Source organism: Anabrus simplex, chromosome 1 (assembly GCF_040414725.1).
Source record: "Anabrus simplex isolate iqAnaSimp1 chromosome 1, ASM4041472v1, whole genome shotgun sequence".
Taxonomy (NCBI): domain Eukaryota; kingdom Metazoa; phylum Arthropoda; class Insecta; order Orthoptera; family Tettigoniidae; genus Anabrus; species Anabrus simplex.
The window spans coordinates 1630429740-1630455256 of NC_090265.1; the positions used below are offsets into that span (position 1 = coordinate 1630429740).

The 25517-nt window shown below is 37.5% G+C and overlaps 1 protein-coding gene across 1 annotated transcript in view; it reads right to left on the bottom strand.

Annotated features, from left to right (window-relative positions):
- Nucleotides 1-25517, bottom strand: part of LOC136858612 (TP53-binding protein 1) — a 770373-nt gene that overhangs the window by 654518 nt on the left and 90338 nt on the right. The window contains exon 3 of the mRNA XM_067138308.2: nucleotides 1365-1462. Within this exon, the coding sequence (XP_066994409.2) occupies nucleotides 1365-1462 (98 nt within the window). The remainder of the gene's footprint in view (nucleotides 1-1364; nucleotides 1463-25517) is intronic.

Consider the following 25517-nt stretch of genomic DNA (forward strand, 5'->3'; position numbering starts at 1 on the left):
ATTTACGTGCCTAACAGAAACTATGTTCAGTGCAATGGTATTCCTGATAAAGAGCCCTACCCCAGACTCTGCCCTTCCCTTTCTAACACCCGTCAAGTACTGTTTATAATCTCCTATCTCTTCCTCGTTATCTCCCCTTACCCGAATATCACTTACTCCTAGCACATCCAGATGCATCCTCTTTGCTGACTCAGCCAGTTCTACTTTCTTTCTTCCATAAGCCCCATTAATATTGATAGCTCCCCATCGAATTCCATTTCGTTCGCCAAGTTGTTTCCAAGGAGTCCCTCGCCTGTCAAATGGGAGTGGGACTCCATTACTCCCATAGGTCCAAGGCTTGCTTAAAATGTTCTGAGCTCGGTCGATTCATGAAGCAGGATCCTACCCTACTTGCACATAGTCCAAGTGAGGATCTCTCCTCTAACGGGTTATGGACCACCGGTGGATTGTATAGTCCTAGCCGCCTGAGCACAAGGAGGGCCACGCTCAGAATATGTCCGAGATGCCCACTCCCATTCCATAGCAACTGGTATCCCGACTCTCAGGGCCACTTACTAGGCCACTCAGTCGTTGCCCATGGTTCACGAACTAGGACGTGACTACAGTAACCCACAAACATGAACCAATAATAATAATAATAATAATAATAATAATAATAATAATAATAATAATAATAATAATAATAATAATAATAATAACAACAACAACAACAACAACAACAATCTGAGCACACATACACAAAAATTCCCAGATCTATGTTCCAGTCAAACTAAACCATTGCTTCCTCCAGGGCAGTAAGAGGACACTTTACAAAGTGCACTTTGAGTAATACTGCTACCCTTGGACTAGAAGTCTTAATAATCATACCCTTCTCTAACTCGGATTAATTCTCCTTTTACCCATGAAAGCCAGTGATACATCTGCAAAGGCCTAACGTATACCTTGTATACCCACCATGCTAGCCGACAACACAGGATCATCAATCATTCACCAATGATCTGCACTTAGTGCTGTAGCGCAAGTGGCAGATTCCCTATCAACCGTTTACCTTTGAATAACTGATGACTTTTGTCATTATGTCATTTTTCTTCTGAATTGAACTGGTACAATGATGCTGTGAACACATTTTCCGCAACCCTGATATTTAAGTTATTTACAAGTACATGTCAAATATACGAGATGGTCTCACAATTCAACTTAACTATGAATGTATTGTTTATATTGCTTCACAGGAATTGTAATCAGTCTGAACTTACATAACTTACATAATTTATATTCCCAAAGACATGACAGAAATGTAAGTCACTAACCTAAAATTTTATTCAGCAAAAATAATGGTCGAATTAAAATAAATTGCATTTTACCTGAGCTGCGTGGATCATCAGCTTGGGGTCCCTGATCTTCTTCACCATCGGACTCGCTAATTACTTGAACATCCTTATCTTCAATAATAACAGATGAACTGCAAAGACGAGGAGTACTAACATGAGACTATTGAGTACAAATGCATCTTTAAGGATACTTGCAAATGAACACCTATCTCTATACACTAAACAGAACTGATTTGTTAAACAATGAATTAATAGATAACGTCTTTATTCATAGTGTACCCTGGTAGGGGTGTAAGCTGCATCATTCAATCATTTATTAAGGAAAATGTTACAGATATGATAAAAGTACAAAATATTACACCATTGTACAGGCCAGTCCATAAGGACATGTACAGATAACAAAGGATTTCCACCTTATTAATGCTGTTGATTGTAAGAATTAGCTTACAGTACCGGTATCGACCCTAATTGGTCATCATCAGCTGAACATAAATACCTTTACATATATATCAAACAATAATTGACATTACCATGTCTAAAGGAAGATGCCATAAGGAAACACCATATCTGATTGTGTCCAAATTCGGCATGTTTAGTGTGAGTTGGTTATGTGTTGTAATTTGACTTTCAAGTACATGGGTATAAAACTATCTTCTTCAGGACTACAAATTTGACTGTAAAATCTATCCTAAGCTTAAATCTAAGTTATATGTACAAATGCAATAAACACATTAAAATACACAGAACAAATTAAAATACATTAAAATAATACCCATGTACCTGAAAATCAAATTATAACACATAACCAACTCACACTCAACATGCCCAATTTGGACACAATCAGATATGGTGTTTCCTTACGGCATCTTCCTTTAGACAGGGTAATGTCAATTATTGCTTGATATATATGTAAAGGTATTTATGTTCAGCTGATGATGACCAATTAGGGTCGATACCGGTACTGTAAGCTAAGTCTTAAAATAAACAGTATTGCTAAGGTGGAAATCCTTTCATATCTGTACATGTGTAATCTGTCAATATGGAAATGAAACTCATAAATCAAGAAACAGTCCATAAGGAGTTGTGAAATCCTACATATTTCTGTCTCCAGTGGGATTAAAGGATGGTCACGACATACAACAGGTCAGAAATATTCTACGGGCACCGTAGTACACAGAATTTCTAGGAAATGACATCAGGGAAAAACCGTCGACTCCGGCGTTTTTCTAATGCTGCAGTTGGCGAAACGAGATACTAGGGCAAGATATGAATTCCTGCTTAGCTATGGGCCAATGACAAAATTCACCTAGGAAACCTTTACAGAGTCAATCATACCAACGTTATGTTGTGGGAGGCACTACACGGATAAATTTTGCAAATAACATTAGTAAGTAAAAACTGAATACAGATTCATGGCCGAGTGCATCAATCTCGATTAACGAGCTGCTAATCATAGATTACTTAATGTCTGTTTACATTTTAACCTCCGTTTAAGAAGATTGCGGTGCACCAACCGTAATCATTGATTACTTAGTACTGTTTAGTTAGCGTGAGATTTAATCAGTGATCATACAAAAACACGATACTGAACGCGCTCACGGGTATTTCGTTCGGCAGTTGTCTTGGTGGGAAAAACGAATACACGCGTATCAAAAGTACACATATTATAAGCAAACGGTTCCAAATGGAAGAAAATAAAAGGAAGAGATGTGCAAATTATACCGATTTTGAGACCGACATCTTGACTGAATTAGTTGTCAAATATAAGGATGTTGTTGAAAACAAGAAGACGGACGGAGTTACTGTAAAGAAGAAGCTGGAGACCTGGAAAATAATTGAAAATGAATTCAATACAATTCCCGGTGAGCATATTTATTTGTCTTATTAATAAAAAGTGTATAACTTTTATACACCATTTATGTGCAATTTGTTACTAATAAAACGTATATCAGTGTGTACATCTGTTATAGTTATTCACTGATTGCTTAAACAGAACACAGGACCCCTGTATAAGCGTTCTGTAGGAACGAGTGATTAGTGTATTCTTTTGGTGGTATTTATAGTCTGCAGTAATATAATTGTGGTAAAATATCCAACTTATCCAATAGAGAAGCACACAGTGAAAGAATGGAAAATAACATTGATGATCTCCACAATATTTTAAATGTAGAAGTAAAAGTACACTTGGAGGTTATAAAGACTGGAAATGATCGTAAAACAAAACATTTTAAGACACGGAAGTGATCCATTTCTCCTGGTTACCATGGAAGTAGGAAGTCTTGTGAAAAATATAGCAAATTCTGTGTTGTTTTCCTTTTAATGGTAAACCAGCCTAAATATATTTGAAGTGTCATGTGATTGTGTAGTCAGCTAAATAATGATGAAGTTTCGAGGCCAGTTTATGTATCCACCAAGGTAATTTCCATGCAGCAAGTGTGAAGGTAAATGTTGTGATGTGCTAAAATCCCAGGCTAAAGCAAGTCTGCATCAGAGACACATGTAGCTATCTGCATGATAGATCCCTGAGGGCATTAATGCAATGTGAGTAACCCATGTTTACTATATTTCACAGCTGTAAGTGCACACTTTTTAAAATTGTCTGTGTTCATTATCACTTTGATATCTGTGCCAAGTCAAGGCCATTGGGTTTTCATTTTAGTTAGAACATGTGGGCAGTACGATTTGTATATGGATTTCAGTATGTGTTTTTGCATGTTTCTACCTTTTGGAATGGTCAGTTTGGGTGTCTGAGCGTAGGCTAGGTATTGAGTGGTCAACTGGTTGAGTCAGAGTGAAGATAGATAGGACAGAGTATTAGCTGTGCTGTTGTTTAAAGTGTCTTAAATTTAATATCTAATTCAATAATTTACGACCAAGATTTGTACGTTCTAAACCTGTTTTCAGCTATGTCATGTTCATTAAGTACTTTTCAGGTTAGGCTTCTGTTTTCTTCTTGCCACGATGTTGCAGTGTGATCACTCGGGAGGTTATTATAGTGTTAATTCAGTGTAGAACCTTGTTGTAGGTTGTAGCAGGAGGCTAGTGCTTATCCCAGCATTCTTCGATACAATACATGCCTTTATGATGTTTCAAATGATATCTTTGATGAAATATATGTTATACAGGCCAAGAGATAAGTGGTTGTAATATCTTCGATGAAATATATGTTATACCGGCCAGTAGGTAAGTGACAGAATGTAGATAAGTGGTAGGCCAGTAAATAAGTTGAACAGGAAGTCTTTGAGTAAATATGTGCCCTGATATGTAGATACGAGTTGTGTATAATTGTTCGGAAATAGAAGGACATGTTTTATTAAGAAGGATGTGTTGAAATCAATCCTACATATATATCCCCTTAAGTACTACATGTGATGACCAGAGTGTCCCTTCAAGAGTTAATTTCCCTAGTAGTGTGTTCAAGTATCATCTTTCTCATATACAAGGCAAATATGTTGTGTTTCATGAAGTAAGTTTAACCAGAGTCATCTATGTTAACATATGGTCAAGATGATGATGATGAGTGACTCATATTTGTAACCCTTTTTAATGAGTAAATTAGCCTGCAGCTAGAGTAGAAACCTTGTTAGCATGTTTAGAGACCATTCTGTTAAATTTCATATGGTATTCAGTAAGCATTTTTGCCTGGTGCAGTGCTTCATGTTAGTGATGTCTGGACAGTGTCTTTTAAGTGAAATTTGGAATTCTTCTAAGAAATTTTGACCTATCACCAGCAGGAAGGCCTTTTTCAGCTGCTATTAGAGCTCACTTTTGCTCAGTGAGATGCTCAGGGCCTCAACCATGCTAGATCTTGGTTCAGTGAAGTGTTTTTATTAATGCCAGGCTCAACCATATGTTCATGTATGAATTGCATTTACTTACATTTGTGAATGTGAATAGGTAATGTTAGACAATCCAAGAGCATTTCTTTTTTTCTTTTCCTTGATGGCAGCATATGTGTGCCTGTGTGAATGGTGTTTTTCCACATTGTTGTCATGTCCTAGTGTGGAACGTAGAGTGTGTTGCCTGTACTCGAGTGGCGGTTAGGTCAGCTGCTCCAACGTATTTTGCCTATGTTAATACTAGTTCATATTCATTCTAACCATAATTCCTAAACCTAATAATAAAAGTGACATAAATAATAGTGGGCCAGTATGTTAATATTTGATAATTAAATAATAATATTTAATAATTTGGGCATGGATGTTGGATATTTTTTGTGGTGGTTAATCAGTTTAGTTTGAAGTGATAGTGAGTCAAGAATGCCTAGGCAAACTGCTTAGTGCTTACCATTACCTTCTCATAGTTTTGTTGCTGTTGGTTTTCTGATAATAGTGATCTACGTGTAATAGTCTTCAGTTATGTCTGCTTTAGTAAATTATTTTATTATAGTGAAGCATAGTAGTGCCATGTGCTTCAGGTGCTCCCACAGTTGTGACATAAACTTGTGTTTGTGTTCATGCCAAATTCTAGGATCAAGTCAAGCTTGGAAGTTGTAGAAATTTTTATTATAATGTTTTTAGTTACTGTATCTTAACAAGTTAGGAAGTGCTATAGTCAGTGCTATATTGGGGCAAATATTTGTTTGTAAGAAGGGGAGTTAGGGATTGGAATAACTTACCAAGGTAGATGTTCCATAAATTTCCAATTTCTTTGAAATCATTTAAGAAAAGGCTAGGAAAACAATAGCTAAGGAATCTGCCACCTGGGGAACTGCCCTAAATGCAGATCAGTACTGGTACTGATTGATTGATTGATTGATTGTCAGTTTTTAATCTTTGTTGTGTTTTAATAGGCCATAAGCCATGATCAAGTTGCAATCTTTGCTTTTACTGAGGAAGTTGATCTTGTGGATTTTTGAGTGATTAACATATTTTTAACTTGCAATATAGCACTTATTCACATTCCAGGCTTGACAAAGTTACCAAAAGTAGACATGTTAACATGAAGGGAGTGGAGGAGGTTAACACTGAATACTGTGCTGGTGATGATAACAGTTTTCACATGATGGTTTTATTATTACATTGCAATGTAATTTCAAGTAGATGCACAGCTGCCCAGTGGTCACTAATAGGCCTATTTTGATTTTCTCTGTGTGTGTGTGGAATTAACTTGCAGGCATTAAACATAACGTTCATGTACATTCTCTTTTAATTCAATTATATTTTTTTCTTTCATTACACAAGCAAGCTGCAGAAATGTTGTCAGATATAAATCAAATTGCCAGTCAACTTTCACCTCTTATGTTGCCACTGGCTTTGGGATTCTCAGTTTATTTGTGCTACCACACAGCTTCTCGAAATGTTTTTCTCCTAGATAACCAGTAAGAGCGATCATAAAATCAGCGTACATGATGAAGTGCATCAGTGAACTGCAGGAAGAGATTCCTACTGCTTGCAGTTAGTGTATACATGCAGTATAGTAACACTATGCCTATACCATGATTATTAGTATCAAAAATCTGCATCGCTTATACAGGGTTTATTCAGTGTGTAACTATACAAATGTTAAACAACTGTAAAAGACGTTTTATTAGTAGGACTGTTAGTATATATTACCATTAATTAAAAAATCAATCTATTGTAGTATTTTTTATTATTCTGATTTACGTTTTCATTATTTTGTTACAAGGTGTTCGTTCTCGAGACTTCAAACATTTAAAAGTCTGCTATGAAAATCTGAAAAGAAAGGCAAGGAAGATATGTGCAGATGAGAAAGTTAATAGGAATAAAACTGGTGGTGGTTATTTTAAGCCTCCCAATTCCAAAGGTGCCGAAAACATCATGGCTCTAATTGGGCCTACAATAACACCTCTAGAAAATCCACATGACTCTGATGCACTATACCAAGGAGATGTAACTGAAGGTAATTCTCACTATGTATATGTGATGCAATAATTAATTTATCACCTGAATAATAACACATTTAGGTATCTTGATGATGAATATACAGTCCTGTTCACTTTTCAGGTTTCAAATTCTATTATTAGCAGTCTGTCACTAGAAATGCCACTTCATTATAATTGTTTCAGAAATAAACTTCCCACTCGAAGAGGTAATTCATGTAGGCCCAGATGTAACATATCAAACAGTGGACACAATAGGCCTACAGACTTCACCCGCAAATGACCCACAGTCAGGATCATCTGGAACATCATTTTCAACTCCAGACCCAACCATGAAAACTCCTAGCTTTCCGAAGAAGAAAGTAGGTCTGTCTCCGAGGAATAAAATTATAGATTCCTGTGAAAAGAGAATTCTTTTGTTAGAACAGCAATTAGAGTTTATGAAAAAAGAACATGAAAAAGAAATTGAAATAAAAAATTTAACAATAGCAGTATTAAAAGAAAAACTAAAATATTGGCAAAATATGAATAGTAAAAGTGAATAACTTAATTGCAAGTTATGTCTGTTTGCTTATACAAGATTATTGAAATTATGTGTAACAATAAAATTATGAGAATCTTTATGTATAACAGTGTAATTTACTCACCTGAAATAGTCATTTATTAGCACCTGGCGAACAGCTCTCCCAGCGTTATCATCATTTCTGTACATATGATGTATTGCATCAATTGGTGCATCATTTTCAACATCAGGACCTCTGTTTTGTTGTAACTCTTCTAACACATGTCTTATTGCCAGATCATCTGGAGGATTGTCTTCTCTTGATGATACAGCAATATTGTGTAACACTGCAGTAGCAAGAATGATGTTTAAGGCTTTGTGAACTTCACATCTTAAACCAATTGAGAGGGCAGGAAATCTACGTTTCCATACTCCATACTGACGTTCTACCGTGTTCCTGGTTGTTATGTGTGCCCTGTTATAATTCTGCTCTTCTCTACTTGTGGGATTGAGTAATGGTGTTAACAGGTAAGGTTTGCAAGCATAACCACTATCACCTAATAAATAGCCATTTGCTATTTCTCTTCTTTCGAACTGCGCTCTCTTGCTGCAGTTCTGAAAAATAGTGCTATCGTGCACAGACCCGGGCCATCTGGCTACAATATCCCTTATTAGCAAATTGCTGTCACATATAGTCTGCACATTTATCGAAAAATAACCTTTTCTGTTCCTAAATATCTCTGCATTATTGCCAACAGGAGATTGAATACGGGCATGAGTGCAATCGATTGTTCCAATCACTCCAGGAAATCTGGCTATGTTAAAAAACCCTTCCATGACCTCTCTTTTTTCACTATCTGTTCTTGGAAAAAATATATATCTGTTGCTGAGAGAGGCTATAATGTCACTTACGTCATGAATAATCCTCGCTGCAGTTGTCCTGTGTATTCCGGCAGTATCTCCTATTACAATATTAAAAGCACCCGTAGCAAAATATCTCAAAGCAGTCAGTAGCCTATTTACTGGAGAAACAGGATTATTTCTTCGCGTTGGAAAATCCAGCTGATCACGAATTTGTTGTAGCAAAAATAACACAGTTCGTTTCGAAAGACGGAACCTTTCCATGAATTTTTTCTCACCGAGTTCTTCAAAAGGGTTACCCCTCTCAACTATCACCATATCGTCGCCCTGATTATCATTATTTTCGAGATATTGAAGATACAGCAACTCGTCTTCAAAACCGTCTACAAACCTTGCCGCCATTTTGAAGTTTCGTTGCTAATCAATGATTAGCATTCTTAAACGCCCGAATTTCACCGATTAACTTTAAATCAGTGATTAAGGCCATAATCGGGATTGATGCACTACAAGCGACCTTAAACAGTGATTAAAGGCTATTTTAAACACTGATTACAGTAATCAAGGTTGATGCACTCGGCCATCAGAATGTTAATAATAATGATGTTATTTGCTTTATGTCCCACTAACTACTTTTATATGGTTTTCGGAGACGCCGAGGTGCCGGAATTTAGTTCCGCAGGAGTTCTTTTACATGCCAGTAAATCTACTGACACGAGGCTGATGTATTTGAGCACCTTCAAATACCACCAGACTGAGCCAAGATCGAACCTGCCAAGTTGGGGTCAGAAGGCCACTGCCTCTCAGCCACTCAGCATGGCAGATTCAGAAGGAAGAAGAATTTAGAAGTATGATCCAATATTGAAAGTTGGTAATTTATGTAAATTTAAAGCGATTATTCTTGAAAATCAGCTACGCTATTGTCTGATTGGCTGAAAACGAGGGACACAAAAAATGGCACGAGATAGCCCGCCAAGAAGACAGGAGCTAAATTTATAATTATAATATTAACCTGATACGGATCTGAGTTCAAATTTCGCACAGAGGCAAGAAATGATTAATCACACATGTGGACAATGAATTGAAACCCAGGCAGATCTGCGTGTAGCCGAACGGGAAAATTGGAGTTTCACACTCTAACGTGACCTTCCATGAACTTGGAAAAGGGATGAGACTAAGAAAGATAGAAGTGCATGCAGCACACAACGAGCCACTCTGGAAAATTTATTCGGCCCGTCACTACGCTCATTAGCATAGTGATCCAGTACGTGAAACGCCCCACTGTGAAAAGTTTATTCGGGCCGTCACCACACGTAACAGTACGGATAGATAAGTACGCGTTACGGACTTGGAAATTTCACCAGTATCATAAATTCGGATACCGGAGATAGTGTTACCAGTAGTTGCCTACAGACAAATAACTAGACATTTATAAATGCCTACCGACCAATAACTAGAAATTTATAAACATTTACAGAAGTGGTAGGATCTATATAAGAAAATTTTAGGAACAGTGCAAATTTCTCGAAAACAGTCGCGGTTCTTGACATAATCAGACACCTGTAGACATTCAGATTTGGGATGATACCTAATCAGTCTTGCGGACATTAGCCTACAAGGACCCAAACATTTACAGGAGTGCCAGGTTCGAAGAATGAGTGCGTGCCAGGCCGTCGAAGGTGATACCGCTGTGTCACAAGTTCCTTAGTGCCGTGAAGGAATGAAGAATGAATGTGTGAATTAGGTGGCACAGATAAAAAGTCCAGAAGTGTAAATTTTTCTTTAAATATTAGTGTGTAAAAATTTCCAAATACTAATTTCTAAAATTTAAAAATGTGTACATTTGAAAAGTGCATTGGATTAGCATTATATGCTGGCATGAAAACCAGTAAAATGACTTTTTAAACTGGACGGGCCTTGTGTTCCTCATCCAGTTTACAGACTACAGGCAGAGAAGAGTACAATAATAATTTAAGTATGTAGATTTGTTAAAGTTAACGAGGGAATTATATTCTTTAATTATGTAACTTAAATGTTAAGCGGGCTGCTTCCCAGCTCACTGAATTCAGATATAGGTAAATAAAGGGACAAATTAATCAAGCACCCTTTATATTTCTTGTCTTTGATGAGAGTCACTTAGGGTTTTGTTTTGTTTTGTATTCAGTGCTTGATTTTGTTCATTTATTGTTGTGAAGGAGCATGATTCAATTCAGATTATGTGAGATTCATGCTAGGATTGCTCTGAATGGGTTTGACTTGTGTCAGGTTCTCTTGGTTCTTTTATATATATATATTAAGACATGTTACATGATAATCCAGAGGCATAGGGTTGCCAGTGAATTTGAATGTCCAGTTGTTATTGTACATATCTGTGATTATGTGTGCCGCAAAGTTTCACCAGTGGTCGTCAGTTATAGTAATCGTTCAAAGTCTCGAGGTGAGAAGTGGAGACAGGTTATATCTAAAATAAGTGTGTAATAATAATATCTTATGAAAAAGGCACAGGCCTGATTTCTAAGAATGATTTAAAGTAAATTATCCAGTAAGATGTGGCACGTATAAGTCATCATCATCATCATCATCATTTCCCTTTATCCAGCTGTAGCCGGGTAGGGGCAAATATGGTTGCTCTCCACTTTCTTCGGTCTTTCCACCACTCCTCCTCCAACACTGTGTCCCAGTCCAGGTTTCTTTCTATAATGCTGCGTTGGATGGTATCCTTCCATCTCAATCGTGGTCATCCATGGCCTCTCCTTCCTTGGATTTGCATTTCCATCACCTTTTTTGGCATTCTTTCGTCGCTCATTCGCTTTATGTGCCCAAACCATCTTAGTCGGCTCTTCTCTATTCTATCATTCATTTTTTCCACTCCAATTTCTTCCCGGATTTTCTCATTCCTTATTTTGTCTCTTCTACTCTTCTGTATCATACTCCTCAAGAATTTCATTTCGGCTGCCTGTATTCGACTCTCATCCTTCTTTGTCATTGTCCAAGTTTCTGCTACGTAAGTTGTTATGGGTACGTAATACATCTTGTACATAGTATCCTTTGCTTCCATTGGCACATCTTTGTCCCATAACATGTTTCCTACACTATGATAGAAACAACTTCCAGCTTGAATCCTTTTACTAATCTCAGCATCCAGTCAAGCATTCTCCATTAATTCACTCCCCAGGTATTTAAACGTTTCCACTACTTCCAGGGGCTTGTCAGCAAGTCTAATCTGACCTTTCCCTTCTTTCTCCCCTCTAGTCATAACAAGAGTTTTACTCTTTTCTACACTTATTTTCAATCCACATTCTTCAATCTTCCCATTCACCATGGGACAAAAATCCGGCATGATAGAAAATTGAGTCATACTGATGTTGTTGAAGAAACAGATGAATTCCGAGGCCTAAGTCGATGTTATACGCAGATCCCGGTGTTATGAGTAGGAAAGAAGTCTCGCACTGAGAATTAATGAATCTATATATATAAAATAAGAGTTTTGTCTGTACATTGCTCAGAATTTGAAAAGAATGGTATTTCTGCATCGGTCAAGTCAACAGTAACAAGAAAATGCACTTTTTACTTTTCCGTAATTTCTGTCTGTCTGTCTTTCTGTCTGTACACGCATCACTAGAAAACGGCTAAAGAGAATTTAATGAAAATCAGTATGCAAAGTCGGGGAATAAGTCGCTACAATCTAGGCCATAAATAATTTAATTCACGCTGATTGAAATGGTAGTTTAGGGGAAGGCCTAAAATTTAATTTTCAAATATTTATATTATTATTAGTCCTATCTTGATAAAAACTGGTATACAAAGTCGGGAAATAAGTCACTATAATCTAGGCTATAAATAATTTTATTCACGCTGAGTGAAATGGTAGTTTAGGGGAAGGCCGAAAATTTAATTCTTAAATATTTGCATTATTAGTGGTCCTATCTCATTGAAAATTGGTATACGAAGTCGGAGAATGAGCCACTACAACGTAGGCTATAAATCATTTAATTGCACTGAGTGAAATGGTAGTTTAGTGGGAGGCCTAAAATTTAATTCTCAAATATTTATATTATTAGCGGTCGTATCGATAAATAATACTTAATACATAACCAAAGTTATATAAAATTAAATTTCCGACCATTTATGACTTATACATTTTTACCGTACTGGCTATGATAACACAGATATTCATGAATTTGTATTTTTGTTGCTAAGTCCATATCATTGCCGAGCCACGAGAAAATAGGTAAACAGAATTTGATGAATATCGGTATATAGAGCCAGGGAATAAGAAACTACAGTCTAAACTATAAACAATCGTATTCACGTCACCCTAGATGAAATTGTAGTTTAGGGGAAGGCACCTAAAATGTAATTTTTAAATACCTATGTCATTGAGAGGGGGGGGGTTATTGTTTTAAGAGAAAGTACAACTAGGCAACCATCCTCTATATAACACTAATCAGAGAGAAAAAATGGAAGGGGTCCGACACTTCGAAAAATGAAGGTATCAGCCAAAGGAAGACAAGGACCACGAAGGACGTGAAAATGAAAGACTCCCTAGGCCTTCATACGTAATACCGTCGGGGTCGGAAAAAAACAAGAGTTGACCAAGGAGGGTCGGATAGGACAGATGAAAGTGAGGAGCCTGGCACAAGTAGGTGGAAGCAATGCCAGGACTCAGCTAAGAGCCCCGTGGTCGCCAACCCACGCTCCAAACTTCAGAGCCCCTGGGCCCCTTTTAGTCACCTCTTACGACAGGCAGGTGATACCGTGGGTGTTATTCTACCGCCCCCACCCACATGGGGATACCTATGTCATTGGTCCTATCGAATAGTACTCCATAACAAAAGTTATAGAGAATACGATTTCCGGTCATTTATGTTTTATTCAGTTTTAAAGTACCAACTATGATAAGAGTGGTATTTCAGGGTCGGAATAAAACTAAATGTGAAGGCCTACAATATCGAAAGCGCATAACATTATCAACAATAACATTACACTGACCATTATTTGTTGTGATGTTCTTTGTCTCTTACGCTGCCTCTCAATTCTGATAGATGGGATTACTGCTGCGTACCGAATATAATAGCCTGACTGAATATTGGCGGGAAATAGCCAGGGAGTTAAAAAACTTTATTCTTTAGCATGCCATTCCTCTGGTTCATACATTTTCTGATACAGCTGGTACGTAACACACAGTGGTACATCATAGTATTCTAGCTATTCGATCGCTACTCTGACGCTCTGTTTTGAATGAGCACTGGGCATACTTAAGGCAGATGCTCACTTAGTAGAGTAGTAGTAGTAGTAGTAGTAGTAGTAATATGGCATGGTCTAGAATAGCAATTAGGGCTATTCTAAATTATAGCAGCACAATCCACTAAATAACTCAAAATTCAACCCTGAAAATAGCCTTCTTTTTTTTTTAAGAAAAGCTTCTTCCTCTTCATTTTCATTAAATTCTATCATTTTATTCCAAATTCGCAGTGATGAGGCAGTTTCTCCTCTGGCTTGGAGGAAAAATTTGCCTCCAAGTCAGATAGATTTTTCCGCCGCTAGTGTATTGAATTGATACTTTCTGACTCATCAGTAATCCTAGGAAACAGATTAGTAAAAGGGCATAGTTTTTGCCCTGGGAGTCGCCACTATTCGACCCTCTCCCCACCGAAAAAGGACGAAGAGTGTTCAAGGCCCACGGCAGTCTGCGCCTTGGTCATTCCAGCTCTGGAACTTTGCACTGTTAGATCGGCAGCGCAGTCCTGTTCGTTAAAAGTGAGAAAATGTATGGTTTTCCATTTGATCGAGTATTTCATATGAAAGCATTGCTTTTTATCGCGCCATTCCTACTGACGTCATTGTAATGTATGTTCATTCCAGTTGGGAAAACCACTAAGACAGTCTTTCTGAAGATGTAAAAAGGCAGGTGGAGAGTGAGTGCCTACCAATATAATGAAAGCTCCCCAACCTGACTGTGACTGATGGTATGCAAGCGGGTCTACCATTACAGTGAAAATTCCCTAACTCAGTCTTCATATGAGAAAAGATGTTTGGTGACTTCCCCGTCACGTTTCTATGGTAATGCTCAGAGCTATGCAATTTCATACAATCTTGCTCACAACGGGTACACTACCTAACCTAGAATTCTGTATACAATATAGAATTCCATAGCGAAGCACAGGTACATCAGCTAATAAAATAATATGAAGAGTTGCAGAGAAAGAAATGGACTTCAAATGAGTTCAGCATTCACAGGGACTGGATGGAGATTCCCCAGCCGCGAGGTGCCATGGGATTTGAGATTTGTCTTGAAAGGACATGGTGTCACCATAAATTAATTACAGTACGAATGAAGAAAGGTTGAGGTTCTATTACCGTTACTGTGTCCCAACCGATGAGAATTCGGAAGTTGGTTGTTCATCTGGGATTTAACTTGTGTGACTAAATTCTAAAGATTAGAAATTTAATAATAATAATAATAATAATAATAATAATAATAATAATAATAATAATAATAATAATAATAATAATAATAATAATAATAATAGTACTGGTAGGTACACCTCTACGCCACACGTTCAAAATGAGTGCCTAAAAGAACTCCTCTATCTATCAAATGTGAAACCAATAACACAAGAAGTTAGAACATTACTCTGAAGATGTCACCACTAAAATATGATATAAATCTTGCCAAAATTAATGGATACAAGATCGAAATGGTAAACCGCCTAATACAGAAGATTAAAAACAAGTTGTCCACAAACATTATACCAGACAAACCTAACAGAAATAAATATGCCATTTTTACATATAGTACCTAACTATTCACCAAATTACTAATACCTTCAACAAATATAACATAAACATAGCCTTCAGAACAACCAACACAACACAAAACATATTTTTCAATTATAATAAAATAAATAATAATAATAATAATAATAATAATAATAATAATAATAATAATAATAATAATAATAATAATAATAATAATAATAATAACAGTAAATATTCAGGCTCAGGAGTGTACAGGTTAACTTGTTCACAGTGTGGATTTTCATACGTTTCATACGTTGGTCAGACTGGACGTTTCTTTATAAGATACATGGAACATTTCAATGCTGATAAACACAACAAATATTCCGCTATGAGTACGCATATGAAGGAAACAGGTCATCATTTTACTTCAATAGATAAGGATCTTACAATAATCAGGATTACTAATAAGGGTAAACTGCTAAATGAATTAGAGAATATTTATATTTTTCTAGACAAAACATTTAATAAAGATTGCAACCTTAATGACGACACGGGTTAAGAGTTCTTTATATACATTAACGCCCAAGTTATTAGAAACAGTCATTCCAAAGCAAAATAAAATCCCACGAACACTTAAAATTGTCAATTCAACAACCCCACTTATCCCCCTAACTACTAAGCCTACAATTGCCCCTCCAAATAGTCCCCCTCTGACACCGACACGTAATACTCCGCCCAGTTCTACCCTCTCTTAACTCGCCCCCCTCCCTCCGTCACATTCATACAACACGCGAAGTAGGAACTCCAGTCAGACTAACGCTGCTAACAAAACAAGATAGACACCCACACGGCATTTGAGTAAGTACCCAATTTTTCCATAATCCACAATACTGTACAATCACACATGTTTTAAACACACACATCAAATACATCCTTTTATTCTTTTGCAGTTTAACAACACTCGAGATTCCTACAACATCTGGAAGACCACACCTATATGTGGAAACCAACATTACTTTCAAACACAGATAAATCTACAACTTATACGCCATTTCAACGATTACACCAGAGTGTATCTTATATCAATTCAACTCAAAGAAGATACACCATCTGCTACTTCTTAACCTAATTTTAACAGTTGGAACGCATAATTTAAAACAAAATTCATCCTCTGATCTACTTAGCAGTGACTGCGGCATATATTACTGACTTTCACTAAGAAGAGGATCCGTTTCAGTTTCAGATACATGCCGATTTTTAAAACTTCCCATCTGTGCCATTTCACTGTTACTTAAAGATACAACCGGAACAAAAATGTAGTCTAAATTGTCAAAAATGACGATATTTAAACGTCAGACACTACCACAAGCCGAGATGGTAATATTTTCGTCAAGCGCTCAGTAAAAGAACGAAACATAGAAGGCGGTGAAAAAAGAACGAAGTGAGAAGATTGTTACGAGCTATTATTAAGAAAAAAATTGTGAAAATTTTTTTTATTCATTCGCTTAACTTGCTTATGAGAGGAACGACATAGTCGGTTACCAGAAGGAGGATATCGGCGTATCGGAATTTCATTCTGAAGACAGGAGGAAGACTTTATTTACGGTTATACTCTACAATATTAGTGGGATACATTACTTCGCTCTGCGAAATTAAATTACTTTTAAAATACAGAAGATTCCACGGTGATACGTCATACCTCATTCCTTAGACGACGTGTTAGCCGATACTCCTAATTTTAAATGGCTAAAGGACTGGATTTTCGGCAAGAACATTGAGAAAGAATATATGTAAAGCGCAATTTTCGCATTTTGAGTGGAATAATTAATTTCACCTATCACAGACTGTTAATTATTTCTAAAATCAACTCTTCCAAGAAAGACGTTTATTCATCATAGGCAAATAGTAACAGTACATAGCCATAAGATGATGACGTTGACTGAAATGATGTATTATTCTGTTCCAATTGCTCAAGCCATTACCATGATGCTCTAAGAAGACGGAAGGCGAGATTACCCAGATGAACGCACCGTAGGATGACGTTGCCAGCCCCAGGATGACCAGTAACCAGATGAGACGAACCCGAACGTTCCCAAACACCTAAGGGAGATGAATGGAGCTATGTCCACATGTCCAAACGCCCGGACAAGAGTTGACTACAGGAATTGCTGAACAAAGATAAGTCCACTTTGAGTTAAATGTACAAGTAAGAAATGCTATTCTTGTCAATGCAAGTGCGATAATTAAATACGAGTAGTTGGTTACCAAAGTTAGGTTAAAGGATATTAGGTATTCTTCAAACCTTAAACGTCCAATCCACATGTAGGGAACAGTCATCCAGTGATAAGAAAGCCTTCGTTCGTAACGCTGTCAATATAATGCGAGAGGAGGCTAGTTTTTATTGTATTGGTGAGTTTCATACGACGTTGAAATAGAAGTTAGGCATGTGTGAGAACTTATGAGATTGAAGAATTGTAGGAAGGAGATCGTAAGTATGAAATGCTTACTATATGTATAAATGTGGTTATATCCTTTGGAATTATGAAAGGATTAAAGCTATGACAGGGTAGATAAGTTCACGAACCATGATAAAAGTAAGAGATACGTCGAATTAGAATATGATAAGACATATATGGTGAAGTGAAATCTGATATTTATTTGAAATGTGAAATGATGATTATTTAATGTGAGTAATGATATGAGACATGGTAATTAATACTGGTGGTAGTTGTTATTCTTCGCGAGAATATAGTCATGTTTATGTTGTTGTGGACATAATGTTCCAAGTTACATATTTTGAAGTGATTAGTGAACTTATTCTGTTTTCTGAGTAAGTCAAGAGTAGGATAGAATGTGTTTGCAATGCCGTCCGTATGTTGACATTTATGTGTAAAATCACCAAATGATTTATAATGAGGATGATGAATTTAAACTAGCTAACACCCTTGTATATCTTCTAAGATTCTTCTCATGTGCTAGGCAGACTTTGAAGTTAATTCTAAGGCATTACCTAGTATCGCTGGTGACTTGACTGCACAAATAAGAGTTACTAATTCGAGGTAGAGTCTTTGCACAAGGTAGACCACATAGTTATCGTATATTTTGATGGAAGTATGATTATATACACTTGGTAATATAGTGTAATAGCATGGATACGCACTTGAATTTTATGAATAATCAAGTTAAAAGAGTAATTTATCTAATTTTCTAAATGTGATGTTTGATCATCCTTTTGAGAGTATACATTAATTTAAAGGGGACTTGTCAATGTTTATGCAACAGAATGCATCAAGAAACATGAGCATTACTTGCAATACATCTGTCAAATATTATAAATACTATGAGGATATTTTCCAGGTTAATTTGATTGTGTATCTAGACACAAAGAATTAGAAGCAAGAGAAGTTATTGCATTTCCGTAAATCAACGTAAATAAGATGAGAGAAAACAGAACATTTGAATTTAAATTTGTGAGATTTGATATAGAAAGATGTGATTCCAATTTTGTTAAGAGGTTTACTGCCAAATACGAACCAGCGTCCTATGTTTTCTAAAACCACCCTCAATCTACGACACTGTACATATTATGTTGTGATGTAAATATTATTTTTCTTCATTAGATGTATCTAATATCTTACTTAGTCCATATTTTAATCATCTAATATTTTAACTATCTAATGTTTTACTTATCCAATATTTTATCATTTAGTACTTTAATCATCTGATATGTTAATTACTTAATACTGTCATTACCCAATATTTCTTTATCAGATACCGTCATTTAATTTTAGTTTCTTTCCTTTTCAAATAGCGACTTTCTAGACAAGTAGTTCTTTGATTGAGATCTTCTAAGATCATGATTATTTATTTTTCAAGCAACCTAACTGGACATGTCGTTTCTTTCAAGAACCTTAACTTAATATTATCAGAAATGAACTTTTAGATAAGGGCACAGTCCATCACTCATTACTTTTATTCCCAAAGGAGAAATTATGATATTCTTTCTACGGAATGAACTGAGTTTGTAATAAATGTAGTATGTTAAAATATCAACCGTTCTTTTAATGGCTTTGTAGAGTAGTTACTTAGTTGTAAGTACCTATATTTTTGGCGATCTGGTAAACCATAGGGAATGCTAGCTAATGTGCGAGTAGGCGACGTCCTTCTACGTGAGTTAGAGATTTCCCCGAGCATAATTCGGTATTCTTTCTTCTCAACCGGAACTCATAGCCCGTAGATGACACATAGTGGCAAATTTTATTATTATAATTTGAGCTAGTCTGGATCTTGTGCGTCCTTACCTGGACGCGGGAACGGCGCATATCATTACAAATAATTTTTAGACAATACTGTAAAATATACTACAATAATTTCAACATGTGTTTGTACTTCCCATGTCAAATCTCAGGGAGTAAAGAATACAGGGAGATGCCTTGGAGCTCTGAGAGTGAAGCCCGTTGATAGTGGTCTACATAGGGGGCGTGGTCGTAAATAGGCACGCGAACGCATGCTCTTTTCTGATAGTCAAATCTATCACAGCTCATTGAAGTGAATACGGTGTGCGCAAATTGTAATTGCGGGAATTTTCAGATGCAAACATTGTACGACACGCTAAAATGTAAAAGAGATACTAATATTTAGTTGTAGCTCTTACAATGTCATGTTGTGCATACGGTTGCAAGAATCGGAAATCCAAAAATATTCCTGGAATAACATCTCACAGATAGGATTCTAAGTATGGCTTGTAATATGTAGTAGGCCTACAGTACATTATATTACCTCCATTGTATTTTGGAGTCTCAGAAGCACCGTCCACTTTTTGTAAGAATTTTTAGGTTAGACTTGTTGTTTATCGTCAATTTTTCCCGAGGTTTCCTGTTCATGAAGAAAGGAGAGCAGAGTGGATTAAGGCCATTAGAAGGGAAAAATTGGATACCTTCTCCTTACACCAGAATATGTTCAGCACATTTCAAACCGGAATTATTTGATCGGTCCATGAAGAAAGTTGTTCTGAAGGAGAATGCATTACCTACTATTTTTTAAGCATTGCCTTCTTACCTACATGAATGGAGGAGCAGAAAGGAACTGGCCACCCTACCGTACATAAACTCCGGCTCAGGCAAACCTCTGTGGAGGCTCGGAACTGCCTTTGGGCAGAATACACCCTTTTCTTACCTACATAATTAGAGTATTCGAGGCCTACAGAGTTTTTCATTTTCACGCCCTTTGTGGCTCGTCTTCCTTTGGCCGATACCTTCATTTTTCGAATTTTCGGATCCCTTCCATTTTTCCTCCTAATTAGTGTTAATTGAGGATAATTGCCCAGTTGTACTTTCTGTACAGTAGAATAAGACCCACGGTTCTTCCTGCCTGTCGTAAAAATCCCTGGGGAGGTGGGTGCAGTAGGACAACACCCACGGTATACACTGCTTTTCGTAAGAGGCGACTTAAAGGGGCCCCAGGAGCTCTCAGTTTGGGAGCATGGTTTGGCAACCACAGGGTCCTTAGCTGAGTCCTGGCATACCTTCCACTTAATTTTGCCAGGCTAATTTTAATCTATCATGTCCGACCTCCGATGATCAACTCTTGCTCATTTCCGACCCTGAGGCTGTACGGGGATTCGAGGGCTAGGGAGTCTTTCATTTTCTCGTTCATGGCCCTTGTCTTTCTTTGACCGATATCATTTCTCTCTTATTAGTATTAATAGAGGATGGTTGCCTAGTTCTACTCCCTCTTAAAACAATAATCACCACCACGTGTCATAAAAGGCGGTTAAGAGCCTAAGGGGCTCTTAACTTCAGAGTGTGGGTTGGCGTCCAAGGGGCCCTTAGCTGAGTCCTGCATTGTTTCCTCTTGTGTCAGAGGATGGTTCACCTGATGGTTTTACTTTCTATTAAAACAATAATCACCACCACCACTCCAAAATATGTAGTAAGCAATGTTGTTAAGCCCAGTTTGGTGATTTATTGCACATTCCCCTAAAGCAGGGATGGCGAACCTATGCCACGCGTGTCACTAGGTGACACGCGGACACGATTTTGGTGACACGCGGACACGATTTCGGTGACACGCCAAATGAACATAATAATATTTTATATATACGTCTCGTAATACAGACAGTGCATATCTTACAGCGTTTCACGTGTAAGAAATAAATATCGAAAATCTAAATACTAGTTCCATTCGGACGTGCAATATGGCAACACTGCTACACTGATAGGTACGAAAGTCAAGTGAGATAATGTCGTTTTCTGGTGGTTTTGTATACGGACATCGCAAATATGTTTTCGGTGCCGAAAAAAAACAGAAACTTAACAAAGGTGGTGACCGTATTTTTCAAGAACTCTGGCCAAGGGAATTCGGACTGTTAAAAAGATGTGTTGCCTGTGTTCGAAAACAGTTGTATCCCCACATTTAATGTAAAGCGCAATTTTGAGACTGGTCATTCAAATGTTTGTTCCATTTCAAATGAAGAAAGAAGAGAGTTTGTTTCACAAAATATCCAACATTACACAAACAAACTAGTTCTTTTGTATCATCTTTCCGGCCAAGGAATAATATCAGTGCGGCTGTTTCTATCTGTCTCACTGCATAGTACAGCATGCATGGGAAACAGATTTCTGACGGTGAGTTGTTGAAAGAAAGTTTCTTATTGACGTCCAACACATTATTTGAAAACTTCCCTAACAAACAACTAATAATTAACAAGATTAAAGAAATGCCAGCCAGCTGAACTGTTGTCAAGGATAGAATAATAAAAATGAGTGAAGAAGTTTCGGAGCAGTTGAAAGCTAATTTGGATAACTCCCACATATATGCAGGATTGTTTGATGGAAGCATGAATGTGACCTTACAAACAAGGATAGCTGTTTTTTTAAATAAGATTTCCTTATAGAATTGTGATGAGGGAGAAATTAGTTTAATTGTTGAGCGTACAAACTACAACATGGGAAGATAATGAAGCTAATGGGGGAAATGAAGTCCATTCACAATATTAGTACTATAGATTTTTATATCTATTTTTTTACAATTTGTTTTACGTCGCACTGACACAGATAGGACTTGTGGCGACGATGGGATAGGCTTACGAGTGGGTAGGAAACCGCCGCGGCCCCGCGGAACATGCAATCAAATATATTTAAAAGATATATTGCACCCGTTATGCAAATATGTATAATAAATAAATAAATGACTCAATAAATGAATAAATAACGTATTATGAAACATAATCGGGAAATTGAAAGGAAGTTGCGAGGAGGGGGGGAGGTTGTAGACATCCCGTAATGGAAATGGAAAACAACAAGTGGCACAGTCAACAGATGAGAATAATAAACCAGAGTTAAAATGGCACACTAGTTGGAAAAGGTTCGCCATCCCTGCCCTAAAGCATTCAGATTGCGGTATGCCATAATTAATAGCCTACTCCTTATCTTTACTGATATCTGGTGAAGATTTGCATCTATTTTTTAAATATACTCGGTTTATAGTACCGATAGTCAATTGGCGAGAGGGTAGATTTAAGACTGCGGGTCATGAGAAACGCTTCCTTTGAGCTGAGTTTAAAAGCATTTAGAGGTCTGTTTGGCAGAAAACTTTGTTACAATTAATCGCCGTGTTATTTTGAAAATGATTGTACATCATTGAGCGATTCAAAGTTCCCTTACTCCCGAGAAAATGTCTTAGTTTGTATATATCCACAACGTAAGAATTGCCATGTTTTGGTAACCATGGGGGGGCGTGGCCGTTGGCTTGAACCGATAGCCACAGCACTCTGTATTCTTTACTCCCTGGTCAAATCTTAACTACTGTTTCAAAGAAAAAATGTTTTTAATATCGCAACATACCTCATCTCAATTATTCATAAACAATAGTGTAATCATTCTTAATAAAACTGTTTAAGATTAGCTAATGTGCTGATGATGCCCAATAAGAAGGGCGAAACATGTCCACAATTTTTCAATCTTTTATGATTATTTAACCACAAAACGTGGTACTGTAGGTATTGAATAGGTGAATAATAAATGTATACTTTGTAAATTGAACTTTCACCACCCGCAAATGCTATGCTTGTGGGTCGACAGATCATCTGCGTAACAAGTGCCCTTTGATTAAATCCAGTGGGACAAAGAATGGAGCAGGTTCATCACAAGGATGTTTCAAGTGTGGCTCTTTTAATCACCTCGCCAAGAATTGACATAAAGCCAATAGCACCCCCTCCTGTTCAACTTCTGGTGCAACCTCCACCAACTTGAATAATCGAAAGTGACTAGTGGCATCGGCTGAGTCGACAAATTCATCTTCCCAAGGTTCAGCCCCGAACCACCGAAAGCTCGGAACAGAGTAGAAGTTCTTCTAACCCCACATTTGAATGCCCTAAAGATTACCTTAGGATTGTAGTGGAGACCCCCGCACTTGTACCTTTTCTGAAAGTGGAATTGAATAGCGAGCCTGTTACCACTCTATTAGACTCTAGGAGTGTTTGTTCTATTATTTCGGCTAACTGGTATTCTTAATTAAAGACTGTTTGTAAATTTTCTGATTATTGTTCTTCTTCAGTTCAATGCGTTTCGGCTAACTCCTCTCCCTTAGAAATTCTAGGGTTTATCTTTGCCAAAATTCGGATCTCTAAATTCACCTGGAAAGTTAAATTGTTTGTGGCTAAGCGCTTGACTTGCCCCATAATATTAGGAGCAGACTTCATGTCTTCCACTGGTCTAGTGCTCGACATTCAGAGCAAGTTGTGCACTTTTAAATTTGCTAGTAACTGTAAAATTCCCTTGCTTAAGTGTAATTCCGCATCATGTTCATCTGTTTCGCCTACCCAGGATGAGATGTTGTTAGATCTTAGACATCTACCTGAGGAGCAGGCAGATAGTATTCGTAAGTTGTATCAGTCATTTCTGGATGTATTTTCCACTACTCCAATACTCTTGGTGTCACTGGCCTCACTGAATACAAGATCAAGGTTACGGATTTGATCCCGGTTAGATTTCCACCTTATAGGCTATCTCCTCCTAAAATGAAGGCTCTCAAAGAGATCAGGTGGTATTATTCGGCCTTCTAAGTTGGCGTAATCATCGCCCATTTTTCTGGTACTGAAACCCCAAGGCGGCTTCAGGCCTGTTACTGACCATAGGGCATTAAATCGGAAGATGGTGTTACAATCTGTGCCTCTTCCTGACCTTCACTCTTGTCTTTCATGGTTTCGGAAAGCTAAGTTCTTCACCATCTTAGACCTTAATCAGGCGTATAATCAGATCCCTCTAACTGAAGAATCAAAACATCTAACAGCTTTTGCCACGGATTGGAACTTGTATGAGTACAACCGCGTGCCTTTCGGGCTCCCCACTGGGGAAGCCGTGCTCACGAGACTGCTAGATAGGATCTTCTCCGACATCAAATTCAAATACTTGTACCATTATCTTCATGATGATGTGTATTTTCTGAGACCTTTGAAGAACATCTAGATCATCTAAAAGAGGTCCTTAATCGCCTTCGTAAGGCAGGGTTAACTGTGAAGTTATCTAAGGTAGCATTTGCTAAGCCTTCCATGTCATTCCTAGGGCACATTGTGTCGTCCGATGGTGTTTCTATTGATCATTCTAGAACACAGGCCATCCGTGATTTCAAACCTCCTAAATGACATCAAAGGTATTGCCAAATTCATAGGTATGGTGCATTTCTTCAGGAAATTTATTCCTAACTTCGCTAACAGAGCGGCGCCCTTGAACTTACTTCGTAGGAAAGGCGTCAAATTTGAGTGGGGGCCATCTCAACAAGCCGCTTTTGAAGATCTGAAATTAGCACTTCGTAATGCCCCGGTCCTTGCGATGCCTGATTTCTCTAAGAAATTCATCATTCAAACCGACGCCTCGTCGTCGGCGGTGGCTGCTGTGCTTCTTCAAGAAACTGAACTCGGAAGACGACCCATCGCCTATGCATCTAGGACACTATCAGCTCAAGAAGCCAAGTATTCCATTTATGAACTTGAGGGTTTTGCAGTCTTATTTGCATTAGAGAAGTTCCACCTCTATCTGGAACATGTCAAGTTCGACCTGGAAACAGATAACCAAGCCTTAAGTTGGGTCTTAGCTAGGCCGCGGTGTAGTGGTCGTATAGCCCGATGGGCCATCAGGATTTCTGCCTTCCAGTTTGATGTTAGGCATATCAGAGGATCTGAAAATGTTGTGGCGGATTGACTAAGCCACATGTTTGCTCATGATGTGGAGACCGCCGAACA